The sequence below is a fragment of the Syngnathus leptorhynchus genome, chromosome 6 (genome assembly GCF_054491065.1).
Source record: "Syngnathus leptorhynchus isolate UIUO chromosome 6, UIUO_Slep, whole genome shotgun sequence".
NCBI lineage: Eukaryota > Metazoa > Chordata > Actinopteri > Syngnathiformes > Syngnathidae > Syngnathus > Syngnathus leptorhynchus.
In genome coordinates this window covers 9437969-9452003 of record NC_141200.1, presented here as the reverse complement: position 1 = coordinate 9452003, position 14035 = coordinate 9437969, and the positions used below count along the sequence as shown (strand labels likewise).

Below are 14035 nucleotides of genomic sequence, written 5' to 3'. Positions count from 1 at the left end.
TTTCCTTTTTTTGCAGCAGCTCAGATTCAGACATGGACGATGATGATGAACAAGATGACCAAGAGGAGGAGGAGGAGGTGGAAGCTGAGTTGGAGGAGGAGCAGCAACTTCACAGCCCCTCAGACCTTGGAGGTGTCCCTTGGAAGGAGGCAGTACTGCTCCACGCCCAACTTAGAGGTGGCGATGTCGAGGATGAGGCTCTCGCCGAACAAGATGAGGAAGATGACGATGAAGAGTCAAGCGAAGGTAGAGTTGTGACTGTGATTGTAATTTATTTTCCCTCATTGGTCTTTCAACATTTGTTTTGTCAAGTCCAGATCATGCTAAGCTGTACTTTTGTTTGAAGTCAGTTTTATGTGTAATGTCTCAACACCTCTTTTATCTGTCCTACTTTTTCCACCTTTTCCCTTCTGTTAAATTTTGTGTGATTTTTTTTGGGGTGGGCCTTTCCCATTGCCTCCGCCTCCTGGCAGAGGGGGATTACTGCCCCTGGGACAGGGAGCTCCAGTCAGGCCTTTGGCTGGAGTGCCTCACAGATGAAGATGATGTTTGTACTTTTAAAGGTAGCAGCAAAACTGCTTGTGGATTTATTTGCCGTTACATATGAGTGTGCGAATGCCGGCTGGTTTGGTCTGCTTATTCAAGAATTGTGCCTCTTTGTCTTGTTTTGGTTGCAATTTCACACATACACTGTAACTGTACAATTGCTATCTAATAAGTCATTCTCATTTGCGTGGCTTTTAAATACTAATCAAATAATGCCAGCCCCCTCCCCCCTTAATCTGCGCTGAAATTATAGGTTAACATTTTAACAGTTACAATTTCTTTATAACCTTAATTTTTGCTGTTTTGGCATTTTTTGCAGTCCGTTCTACTGCATGCAGCTGTGCCTCCATTATTCTCATCGTATCTTTATTCTAACTTCCTCTGTGCCTCTCTCTCTCTCTCTTCGTTGTCATTTTGTCCTGTCTTTTCCCATCCTCCCATTCTCCCTTTTCTCTACCTTCCCCAACTCTATTGTCACACTTGTTCTTCATTTGTCCGCCCAAAATTACATCCCTAAAACATACGCATGACACCCTCATTCAGCCAAGAACCTACAAATTCAACAAGTCCTGCAGCCTTTGGATCCTCTTGCAATTCCGGATGTGGGGGGAACACACAAAGACTCTGAAACAGATGGAGGTGGCCAACTGGCCTCAGCCTCCTGGCCCGTTGAGCTCACACAGCGTTCCTCTACAGGTAAAGCACCCAGAGGAGCCAAGTTTGGGGAACGTTTTGCTGGGCCCACCCTAGACAAATCGTCCTCACTGGAATAAGGATTTAAGTATGTCTAATTATATCAGAGGAGGAGCCACCTTCCCCTGACTAACCTGATGCCATTTTTTTTTTTTACATTTGTGTTACATTGCTTTTTTTCCTGGAATGTCTAATCATGTGCTTTCTTTTAATTTTCCTTTTACAGTCATTGTTGTTCGTCTGGGGTTTAAAAGTTCTTCAACCCCCATCCCAGTATACCACGTAACCCTCTTGTCAATGCTTTTGAATTTTTATTTTTGTAGTTCCACTTTGTCCTTTTATGTTCTGTTTTTTGTCCCATGTCTCCTGTTACTTTACTGTTACTCCTTTGACACCCATCCCCTATTGAGTTGTATCTTCTGGTTTGAATGTAGCCCCTGCCCACACATCTGCCCGGCACGAAGCAGTGCGAGTCTGGTTGGATTCAATGTCTAGAGGTAGCACAGAATCAATCACAAAGGATCATGACATCCTGTCTAAGACGCTGTCTATCTCTCGCTGTCTTTTGGCTGGCCTGTTGCAGCATGCACAAACGACACACTCACAAGCATGCTGGAAGGCTGCCATTCTAAAGAGTTAATTTTCCTGTAGTCTATTCATGTCTTTTCGTCGTGTTTTCGTCTTGTCTTCTCACCCTTTCAAACTCCTGAAATGTCTTTTTTCTACACTTTTGATGTCCTTTTAATTGAACACATTGCTGATACAGGTAGCTATTGATCCCTGCAAACTCTATTTCCTGCCCTAATGGGTGAATTATTTGGTTTTTCTCTTAGCTGTTTTGAACGCTGCTTTAATTGGTCTATTTACAAAGTAGGCAGTGGTGTTAAACTAAGTGTACGTTGCATACAGTGATGGATATTTTGGGGTTCCAGTGTCCTTTATATGAAGAAGACTCACCTGCCATATAATACACCGCTGCTTATACTCTAACACAGGGATGGGCAACCTAAAAGATGCGGAGGGCTATTATTTTACATCAGTACTCCTGAAGATTCACTCAGGGCCATGTTCTTCCTAGCCAGATATGACACAATTGCCATTTTAAATAAGGACAAAATGTGTGTATATATTATTTTTTTTATGTACATAAGAGTAATTAAATAAATGCATTCATATCAAAGACCCGCTTCTCAAGTACAAAGATAAGCAAATGCTGTTATTGAATTGGAAAAGAAATCCCTGCGCAATGGGCTCTCTTGCATTACAAATTCCATTCAAAGATGGTACAAAACTGCTGAATAACAAACAAACTTTAAGTGCAAGAACTTATTCTGTACATTATACTACCATATGTTTTGCCTTCCTAAATTAATAGGCTGACTCACTCATCTGTCTAAAAACAGTACAGTATAGGGCAGTAAAGTTCATCCCCTCTGCATTGCGAGTGTACCATCCATCACAGCCTCTTGTCCAATTAAGCCACCATACATGTACCTAAGTTTTAAAAATAAGTGTTGCGTATATCCATGCTTTTGGAAGTCACAAATTTAGTACGTCATCGTGCTCTTCCAACAAACTATTGTGAGGAAAAGAACATTTGTTGTAGTGGAAATCTTTCATGACTGATAGAGGCTCTAAGCAAACCAGGTAGATAGATTTGAATTTAATTTTGATGACCATGTAAGCTATTTATCCTGAAAAGCAGCATTTTCTTCTCTGATCCACAACAGTTCTTATGTTGGGGCACTGGCGAGCAATGTCCGTTATTACTACCGTGATTTCTGGACTCTAAACCGCATCTGATTATCAACCGCACAAATAACAATTAGGGGAACATTCTATTTTTTTCATAAATAGTCCACACCGTACTAAAAGCTGCATGTGCATGTGAGTTATTTACAAAGAAAGACTGTACACAGAAAGCCTTTTTTAAAGTTTTCATAACATACCTTAACATTTCTTTCCAAACACTGCTTGTAACGCGGCAGTGATACCGCAGCAACACGGAAGTAACATTTTCTATCTTCAAAAATTAATCGAGTGTGGTCCATGGGTTGCCAGTTGCTCATCCCTGCTCTAACTCATGCTACCATGTTTTGGTTGCTTCTTTTTTATTATATATGGAAGATGCATGACTTTCTTTTAAGCTATGCTGTAACTCTGCTTTTTACTTTTTACTATCATTTAGTTTCATTTATTTTAGATAGTAGATTTTTTTTAAACAAGTATTTCTTCTGGGCCATTTTATTATTACTTATTTTCAACAATATTCTACATCTTGATTAAAGTTTTATCTTTTTTATCACCCTGGCTGAATCTTTTTCTAGTCAGCTGTGGTGTCTGACAACCTGAACAGCCTTAAAGATAGCAGATAGATAAAAGCAATGTTTAATTTGTGTTGTCAAATATTCATGACCAAAACGGGCTTATTCTGTATTATTTCTGCCGCACCAGAACCTTGTGAGGATGACGATCTGGAAGCAGAAGCAGATAGCCCAGATATGGAACCTGGTACTGAAATAGACCAAGGTGAGTAGATGAACTCATCACCAAATTTCTATCAAAAGTTCTAAACCATAAATAATTGAAGAACTACTTTATTAATGACTTTTTAATTCTAGATGACATCCCCTCTGATGCTGAAGCTGAGGCACGTTTGCACCTGCCATTGCACAGGGAAACTATTCCAAAGGAAGACAAAACAAATGAAACTGTGGGATTGGCGGCAAATATCGGTACATGCCGTTAGTCATTCAATTAAGCTTATTACTTGGATGTATTTCTCATATGACAAACATACCAACATCTTTCCTATTAATATATTCAGGACAATCTAGCACTGAACCCATATTAAAGGGAGATGATGCCATTCTATCACCAGTCTTACCTCCAATAGAGCCTGAAGGACAGGTCAGACAATCCCAATCCACTTTTTTTCAAGTGTGTAATATTTCTTGAACTATCTTAATTTATAGTTAATAGATATATTTTGACTCTCAGGTGCAGTCTCCAGACACCTGCTTTTTCCCGGAACAGCTTCTTTTTGAGGAACCGAAAGTTGAAAAGATAACACCATCACCAGCTTCCAACAGCCCTTCGCCTGTCTTTAACCCTTCCCCCCTTGCTTCTCCAGCTGCTGCCTCCGTGAAATCTCCCATCTCGCCTCTCACCAAGTTACCATCCAAATCCGGTGCCAGCTCTCCGGTTAATCCATCTGTCGAGCCTCATGTCCAATCCCCCGTAAAGTCACAGGATGCCTCTCCAATCCGTTCCCAGCCTGCTTCACTACCAGAGACATGCCCACCTAAGTCTCCGGTGTACCCTCACAGATCAATTTGCCCTCTCACCGGCAACCCACTCTCCCCAATATGTGCGCAACCTTTGCCCTGCCATGAACCTTCATCACCTTTGGCCTCTGAATCTCCTGTCAGAACACAGCCAATTTCAAACGTCACTTCAACACCATTGGCCAGAACTGACAGAGCGACACCAGATTCTGAGAATTCCTCAGCAGATGAATCTCTGTCGAAAAAGACTGATATTATTGAGGAATTTTGGATAAAGAGTGCTGAGATCCGAAAGAGTCTTGGTCTTACTCCTTTAGACCGCAGTAGTAAAGTCTTGGAGAAGAGTGTTGTTTTGAGCCAAACAGAAGACTCCACTCCTGCGAAGAAACAGGCTCTGGATGTGTTTGAGGACCAAAAGCCTGCATTGACTGGACGCACTGTAATTCGCAGACTCAACATCACTCTTGAAGGTCAAGTCATTACACCCATTGCTCCTGTGGAGGGTAAAAGTAATGTTCCTGACACAAAAGAATTTAGCAGCAGCTCAGGTCTGGGCCTCAATGGTAGTTTGGCAACAAGCCAAACGGCAAACAGCGACAGCTATATTACCTCTGACTCCATCATGCTCACCCCGCCCTCCAGTCCACCCCCACCTGTGCCTATTAATCAATCCCCTGCCGTAGTCAGGCAACAAAAACACCAAGTCCCTTGGAGAAACGGGACAGTAAACCCTCCTTGCGAGCTTGCCAAAGAACCACCAGCCATAAACACTCCTGTTCCTGCACAGCGGACCCAACCGAGTCCTATATCTGCACCCAAACCTGCACCCAGGAAATTGGCATCGCCGTCAGTAGATCTTGCAGAAAGATCCGCAGTTATCATGAGGGAGAAGAAGAAACCTCGGTCAGAGGAACTGAGAAAGTCCTTTGTGGAGACGGTGGAAGAAATTCCGTTTGCTGACGATGTGGAGGAAAATTTTGATGAGCGAACACCTGAGACGAGCATGAATAGGTTTTACACTCCACCTACCAGCAAGGTCAAAGTAGACAGGCCTCCATTTCACCTGGCTCTTGCAATGGAAAATGGCAAACCCATTATTCCTGTCAACCCGGTCTCTAAGACGCAGAGGTCCACTCAGTTCTCTCCAGAGGCCAAAGAAATAGCTGAGGAGAGGATAAGGGCAAGAGAAAAGTCCATTAAAAGTCAGGCTCTTAAAGAAGCAATGGCTAAGCAACTAAATAAAATGAAAGAGTCCAACATAGAAGAGGGGGCCTCCCCGAAAGTGGCCTGGAGTGTCAACCCGGAGCTGTCAGGGAAAAGTAACAAGTCTTCAGTATCTCCCACGACATCCGCTGTAAAAGCTCTGGAATCGAAGAAAGTAGAGACTCTACCCGAGCGTCTCTTCAGCAGCAACAGGAGTCTGGACAGCTCCGTGGCGTCCTCTGACAGCTCATCCACGAGTAAGAGCAAGAAACGAAGTTCTCTCTTCTCACCCCGCAAAAACAAAAAGGAGAAGAAAGCAAAGAATGACGCAAGCCGGCTTTCGGGTGCAGAAGAGACACCACCCAAACACAAGTCTTTGTGGAAGACTGTCTTCTCAGGGTACAAAAAGGACAAAAAGAAAAAAGATGACAAGTCGTGTCCCAGTACACCGTCATCCGGATCTACCAATCAGGATTCTGGGAAGAAGAGAGCATCCCCTGTTGGAAAGTCGGCAGGTAATATTGATGCGTTAAAGTAAAAAAAAAAAAAAAAGTTTGGGCGTCACTTGGTGCTTAACTTGGTTCTGTTTATTGTGCATGACAGATGCAAAGTCACGTAGAAACTTGAGCTTTTCTGAGGATTCAGACCTGTCATGTGACGATGTTCTGGAGAGATCATCCCAGAAGTCAAAGGCAGATGTGAGTCATTATGAATATTGCATCTTTCACACCACTGTTCTGTTGTGGCAGACATAAAATATTTACTGAATTGATTTTTTTTCCATCAACACCTAAAATATTGAGATTGTGTGAATGCGTCTGACTTTCACGTCAGCTCATAATCACATGTACCATACATGAGAGTACTGAAGTACACAAAACAGCCTAAAAGCAAAATATGCTTTCCAAGTGAATTTACATCAGTGATTCAGTGAGGGCATTTTTTTTTCTTTTTAAAAACATTGTCTTTGTGAATAATTTCCATTTCTAGCGACACACGGACATCTTTGACCTAGTATCAGGCATGCACAAGGAGGCAATGAAGGAGGAGAGAATGGACAAGGAGATAAGGAGGGAGTTAAAAGAACGAAAAAAGGGGAAAGAGAGGCTCAAAGAAAGAGACCGGGGAAAAGCGGTTGTTGGCAAAAAGGAGAAAGACGATGAGGTATTTTGCAGGAGGAGGTTCAGAAATGAATTTCAGGCAAATAACTGTGTATTTACATTACTTTATGAGCACAGTTTCTATTTCAAATACTATTTAAATAAAAATAAAACATCAAGTGTATTTAGTACACTCATTCATTTATGGTCATAATTAGATGTGTATTAGATAAATTCTTAAATTTGACCAAAAAATGATTATTTAAATCCTCTTTTGGAAAAGTATGATTTAAAAAACAAAAAAACAAAAAAAACATTGTTAAATCTACAGCTTGGGCTAATAAAACAGTTGACAACAAAAGAGTTTTGTGATTTCAATACATGTTAATGCCTGAAATCCAAATATATTGTCTCCCCTGCATAGTGTGTGCTTCTGGTTGTCTAGATAGACCTGTATGGTTTTAGGGCTAGAGATACACACATAGTAGGGCTGGGCAATGAATTGAAATTTAAACCTGATTTTGGCGTCTCGTCGTCACAAAGCATGCTTTAAAATGTTTAGTGACATCGCACTTGGAGTTTGTTATAAAATTAAACACACAACCAAATGCATTACACATATTGTATATTTAAATGCTGCTAATAAAACTGAGGCTAGCAGTCAGAGGTAAAATCATATTGACAGATTTATAAAAATTTTGCTCTGGTAAAAATGTTCAGTTATATAATAAATATTCACACAAACACTGTTGGAAGACAAGTAATATAACAATAGTCAAAGACATGTATTCTTCCCAATTCGTAAAAATGAGTTGTAATTATAAAATCATAATGCACAATCTTGTTTATTATATTTCTTGAAGCGTTTGCTGCACGCATGCAGGGCACAGCAGGAATAGACGTTAATTCATTTTTATTTATTGATATTATTTTAATGATTTTTTATTTTACTGTTATGTTACTCATTTATTGTCTGTTTTTTTTGTTTGTTGATCTTTCAATTTATATTTAAAGTTGAATTTTCAAAGTTGAACAAATATTAAGTTTTGAAATCACCGAATAATCATGTTTCATAATTGGAACTTCAATATCAAGTTTTCTATAATTGCCCATCCCTAAGGCATACTTTTAAAAAAACACTTTTGCTTATGTTGAGCATCAGTCAGACTTAGATATTGAGCTGCAAAACATGTCATACCTGGCCACTTGCGATCAAATCTCTAGCAGCTGTTTACTAGGTTGTGTTTCTGTTTTTGTGTTTTTGTGTTTTAGGTGAGCCTATTCTCACAAGAATTCGATATGACTTTGTGCGAATAGAAATGCTGGACTATTTTCCAACTAATTGTGACTCATTTTTGGGTAGTTAAAAGAGGCTTAATTAAAATTTTGAGCTGCATAATGATATATATACATATATGCATATATACATATATACATATACATGCACATACACGCATGCATACACACACACATACATATCTACTATATATGAATTCATGTATTATTAATTTGTGTTTTACAGCATTGCAGCTTAAAATATTAAATCATAAGTGTTTTGAACAAATTTAATTATTTAACTTATTAACATTTGTCACTGCACTCGATTTGTTTTTGTTTGTTGGGAAATATAGTAATGTCTGTGATTTGACCATTCCATTTAGTTTAAATATGACTATTTTTCCCCCTGTTTTTGAACCAGTTTAACATAACCATTAACCCATTTATTTAATCATGACATGTTTGATTACTCATTTTTTGTTGTTGTTTTGTCCTCCCCAAGTCTGTTTATGTCCCTCATGCACTGGCGTTCAAGAGATCATATGCCTCAAAGGTAGTATCACATCCATTGCCATCAATAACACCCCCTGTATACCTGATTGTGTGCGCATGTTCCAGTTTACTCTATAAATGCTTTTGAGCATCTGGCCTAGAACTAACCGTCCTTTCTGGATGCATGTCAAGTGGGATCACAGCATCCACCCACTCACACTTAGACACCGCTGTCCAAACATGACTTCTCAGCAGCACTTTCAGGCCATCAAGACATCCACTGATGTCAAAGGCTTCCCCTTTCTGACATTAACCTGCCTATCTGTCACTGCAAACTGGTGTTTACTCCAGTGTGGATGCTGGACAAACATTTTCTGTCAACACTATTCGCTGCCTCCTGCCTCATTCAAGCTTTAACAAACTTCAAAGTCAGTTTGTTTCGGGGTCAACATCCCTATATCATCTTCAAAATGTTTTGCTTATTGTAAAGAGAATTTCCTGGTTTGCAATAATGCTGTAAGAGATCCAACAAGATGTATGTATGTACAGCAATAATTTTTTTGTATATATTTTTAAATGTAATACTTTTCCTGTGTCCTTGTTCCATGTGTCCTGTGCAGAATAACTTCAATAGGCACCTTAGTGCATAGAGTATATTACATAAGGTTTAAAGGATATGAGAGATCATTCAATTTATTTTCCAAGCCAGCGCACACAAGTGCTAGTTTGCGATGTTCAACACCGTGTCGTGAATGGAATTAATTTTCCTGTTGTGAGTTCTTGAGAACACTTTGCGGGATGCACATTTCTTTTTTTTTTAACAAACGTCTAATGTAACGCTTTGCTGTGATTCCACTAGAAAACCTACACGGAGGAGGAGCTCAATGCCAAGTTGACACGTAGAGTCCAGAAAGCTGCTCGACGACAAGCTAAGCAGGAAGAACTCAAGAGGTTACACCGGGCCCAGGTTAATAGCCTTATTAAGTCTTATTCCGAAACGGAAATGTGGTAGTGTTGTTTTATTAATTCGAAAGAATGAAATCCTACTCTTTGCGTCATTAAATCCATTTTTATGGCAGAAGCATCTATATTAATATTCTTTTTGTAGCAACACGATACCATATAGTGGATTCATATGAAACTGTGTATTTGCTGGTTTTTATGTAACTGTTTTCAGAATTCAGCAAGAGGTCAAACTGAATCCAAATTGTTTATGGTGTGTATGTTAGTGAATTAAAAATGCTCTGTGTTATGCATAACATAAGTCTTTCTTGGGGAAGAAATTCACTTTGGTGGTTTGTGCAACCCATCTGCAGTGCTCCTCCTAGGTCGCCGAGTCAGCACTAAACTGCACTGGCAAACTCTACTCTTGCAGCTCTTAGCAGTGTGCCAAAGGGCCTCTTGTTTTTCTCCAGCTAGCACATGACACTGATTAAAGTTGCATCAATGCAAAAGCATGGAGGAATCTTACAAAGTAAAGGCTCTCAAATTGTTGCGTTATGCATTTTCAAACTAAATGTATACGCCTATTTTACAACTTTGACTATACACGTAGTCCATTTAGCTTAACTAGGTTCCATTATTTATATGTATGACAGGTGCAATATTTAAGATAAACTTATTTCTCATGCTTGTTTGCTTCTTGCTAGTGAAGTTTTGACAGCAAGAACTTGGTAAGAGATGGTGAAGCCCTTTCCTGTATTTGCTGTGGGTTTAACACAGTGACCAGTATTAGCAGGTTCCCTACATGCATCACTATTTGAGAGAAAAGGTGGTGACTGCACAAGCTGGAAAATAAACTCTTTATTTGACATTTCATGATGGTTTTAAACTTTCCAAAAAAAGTCTGCACTTGAAATGTGTAATTGTAGATTTGTTTTTTACTATTTTTTTTTTATCAGATAAATTGTGATAATCTATAACTATGCTTGGTAAATTGCAAATGAATTCATGGTTGCATATTTGTTTGAACTTTTGAAGGTTTAATTAATTGAATGTTGGCACACTTTGTGTGCATTTTATCAAAAAAATGTCTTTTTTTTTTAATAACTAGATTATCCAGAGGCAATTAGAGCAGGTGGAGGAGAAGCAGAGGCAGCTAGAGGAGAGAGGCGTGGCTGTGGAAAAGGCATTGCGAGGAGAAGCAGGTACATATCCATTCCCCTGCCCTTTCTTTCCTTATCTTTTATTAAACTGCAGAAATCTTATTGTTTGAATATAAAATGTATGTTTATGGAATTGTGTGACATTCAAACACTGCAGTATTATAGCTTGTTTTTATTGCAACTGCTTAAAGGCTCCCCTTGACAAGCACGTCTTGTCATAATTTGATACTTATTTGCATCAGACTATTTCTCAACCTATAAAGGCAATAATAAACACAAAATTGATAATTACTGTAATGTAAACTAGATTTGAAAAACGAGAGCTGTCCCTGTGAGATAAATCATATCTTGTTCAAACATTTAATTTTTCTGTGCAACAAAGGCAATTAAATGTTGCTTCTCCTAAGTAATAAACATTCTTGAAGGGGCCATTACAGATAGCAAGAACATCTTATTTGTGAATCAACTATACTGTTGGTTATGTAGTACAGTTTCATGAACATGAAAGGACCGCATATTTACAAGTTACAGGTTATGGGAGTATGTTACGAAGGTCCCCTATTATGAGCTTGTCATGTATATTCCAACCTAATTAAATGGGATGGCTAATCATTGCCCTAAAAGCTTATAAAAAAATCTGATACATGCATGAACAATACTGTGCGAAAGTCTTGGGCCATGACAAGCATTTTCTTTTTCCATCATTTTCAAGGCATTCAATTTGAAATTATAAACTGCAAAACCAAACTGCTGCCACAAAACCCTTGCATGGGACAAGGATGAAAATAAATTGGCATCAATCTGATCGTAGGTACACATACAGAAATATGTATACATGTTTACAAGTCCCCAGCATTGACACAACTTGTCCACCTCCCAGAATCGTAATAGCTCCTTCCGTCTGTTCATAGTCCTCTGTGAATTAGTATTGAATAGTGAAACGAGCAAACAAAACGATACTCTGCCCACAATATTTTCAGTTTCATTAACAGTTGAGAGCTGGTGGAGGTATGTGCATGACATTCTTGACGTATATGGTAATTCTGGGGATTACTAAAAATGCAATGTAACGGTGGACTAAAAGTTTTGCATAGAACAGGTGTATTTATTTTTATCTTCAATTAACCAAGTGAATCTACAATCCGCCCAATCAATTATTTTCCTGTTGTAACATGTTTGCCACTCTACTTTCTTAAAGGAATGTACAAAGGTACTTATACATTACCCAAACAGCACAAAAGAAGATCAGGTATTAGATTCACCTCAGTTTCTCTTCATATGAATGACATGTGACACTGTTACTTAGGCTCCATCTGTGGTGACACACTGCCACAATTCTTCATCTTTCAACATTGTTATTTGTCTCTAACGTCCGCCACCGTTAGAAGAGTTGCATGAACTCAGGAGACTGTGTGTCCCAACAAAGATTTGTGTGCGTGCTTGTTCTTGGATGCATGTTGTCTCCACTGTCACCCAGTGAGAACCTTTTCCATTATTTTCATCTCTTCTGATTGTCAACGCTATATGACAGATATTAAAGTCAGATTGGTTTACAGACTTATATTTCTACAAAGATCTGTTTAGTGAAGCTAAATGCTGCAACAAATGTATCAGGTTGCGTGACAATGTGTTTCTGCTATGTTGGACAAGTGTAAGTTAGGTTTTCTTTTAAATGCAAAATATAAACAGGTGTTTTGGGCCATCTGTTTATGAACTACATCACACTTGTGCTGGAAGAGAAAATAGCCTTCCTGAAAGTGTTCCCACAGAGTGAAATATCTCAAATGAATTTAGAGTCGCAGGAAACAAAGGAGGTCTGATCCAAACTCTGATTCCCACACTTTCTCTTTTTTTTTTTCCTCAATTGGTCTGTCCCCATACTTCTGTACTGTATCCTGTTGTACTCAAAGACCCCTTTGAAACCCAGATGCTCTCTTGGTGAGAAATAATCATGTTTTCAATCATTACATCATAAAATGCATCTTTTATACTTGGCTGGGTAAAACAATCTAATTTGATTGGCTGACACAAAATAGTCCTAAAGGTCCAAATGAAGCCGACTGAGCAAGTTCTCAGCAATATAGCAAATCCATAAAGCTGTTTGATGATGTTGATAACTGCCATGTGCTCATGCTGACAAGCTGTCTATGCTGGGAACTTTGACGAGTACAGAAGGATAAGTATTTGAGTGTCCCTGCAGGTTGAAGTGTACCTGTGTGTTTTTGTGTGTGCATGATCATTCTAGTAGGATTGGTCATGTGCCCAGTGTGGGGCAGTGTGAAACACAGTAACTCATATGTCTAATATATCCCTGTCATTGTAGACTATTGGGGAGATTCTAATTACAGTGAAATCCTGGACTTACATCTGGGCGGTATGTATTTACAATCTGTCGTTTACAGACTAACCTAATGACTGACTGAATCTCTCCCCACCCTACCTTTTGTTTTCCTGGGAGCTTTGTACCCATCTACCTCCATTGAATGGCTGGCTGGCTGATTGGTTTTAGCATCATTACAAAGCCTCCTCCATTCCACTTGTCCGTATCTCCTGCCTTTCTCCACGCCAACAGTAGATCAGACTAAAAAGATCGATTCTGATTTCCATAAACTCATAAATAATGGATTTTATATTTTTTTGCATTCTGTAGTATATATACAAGTTAAAATAATAGTAGTTTTTGTTGCAGTGGTGCATAGCATAAAGCGTTGAGCTTTTTCCTAATATTCTCCCCATGTCATGTGTCTGAATAAGATCCGGTGCAATTCTGCACCACAGTGAACTGCAATCACAATAAAATACAGAAATTAACAGTATTTGACCCAAATTCTATAACTACTGCTTGATGTACAGTATCAAACAAACAAAACTCCACTTCTTTGCACATAAGGACCTGCACAATCACTGAGATGTGATACAATTTGGATATTATAGTTATAACTGTCACTTTATAAAATCTTAATCAAGGAAATTACCACTATAAGCAACGTAATGATACATTGACAAATTACCTGTATATATCTACTCTGGAACAAATGAAAGAGTCACAGATCATCCCAGGAGTTGTTATTGCTCATTATTTTCATGCTCTCTTTAAGAGTTTTAGTCCTTCTTCTGGCAAACAAGTCTCTTTGCCTGTGAAATTATTCACAGCTAAACTTAAATACATACTTTAGTCTGACAAATTTAAAGTAAAATATACAGAATGTAAAAAAGACAGTAAATAGCACATGCTTGTGATATAACTGTGTGCAGGCGTGAGGAAAAATACAGAGCGTAGCTTGCGTCCATTATAATCAAATGTGTTCTTTGTACCATTAACTGTGCCCCC

At 38.9% G+C, this 14035-nt stretch overlaps 1 protein-coding gene across 7 annotated transcripts in view; it reads left to right on the top strand.

Annotated features, from left to right (window-relative positions):
* mical3a (microtubule associated monooxygenase, calponin and LIM domain containing 3a) overlaps nt 1–14035 on the top strand; it is a 61355-nt gene that overhangs the window by 36112 nt on the left and 11208 nt on the right. For 2 of the 7 annotated variants that reach the window (XM_085913624.1, XM_085913625.1), the window contains exons 21-31: nt 17–246; nt 1674–1736; nt 3694–3768; nt 3861–3974; nt 4067–4149; nt 4240–6244; nt 6333–6427; nt 8610–8660; nt 9459–9566; nt 10653–10746; nt 13028–13078. In XM_085913624.1, the coding sequence (XP_085769750.1) occupies nt 17–246; nt 1674–1736; nt 3694–3768; nt 3861–3974; nt 4067–4149; nt 4240–6244; nt 6333–6427; nt 8610–8660; nt 9459–9566; nt 10653–10746; nt 13028–13078 (2969 nt within the window). Of the gene's footprint in view, nt 1–16; nt 247–473; nt 564–1089; nt 1243–1673; nt 1737–3693; nt 3769–3860; nt 3975–4066; nt 4150–4239; nt 6245–6332; nt 6428–6719; nt 6894–8609; nt 8661–9458; nt 9567–10652; nt 10747–13027; nt 13079–14035 lie in introns of all 7 variants that reach the window. The other 5 variants (XM_085913631.1, XM_085913626.1, XM_085913630.1 and 2 more) reach the window with 5 other exon arrangements.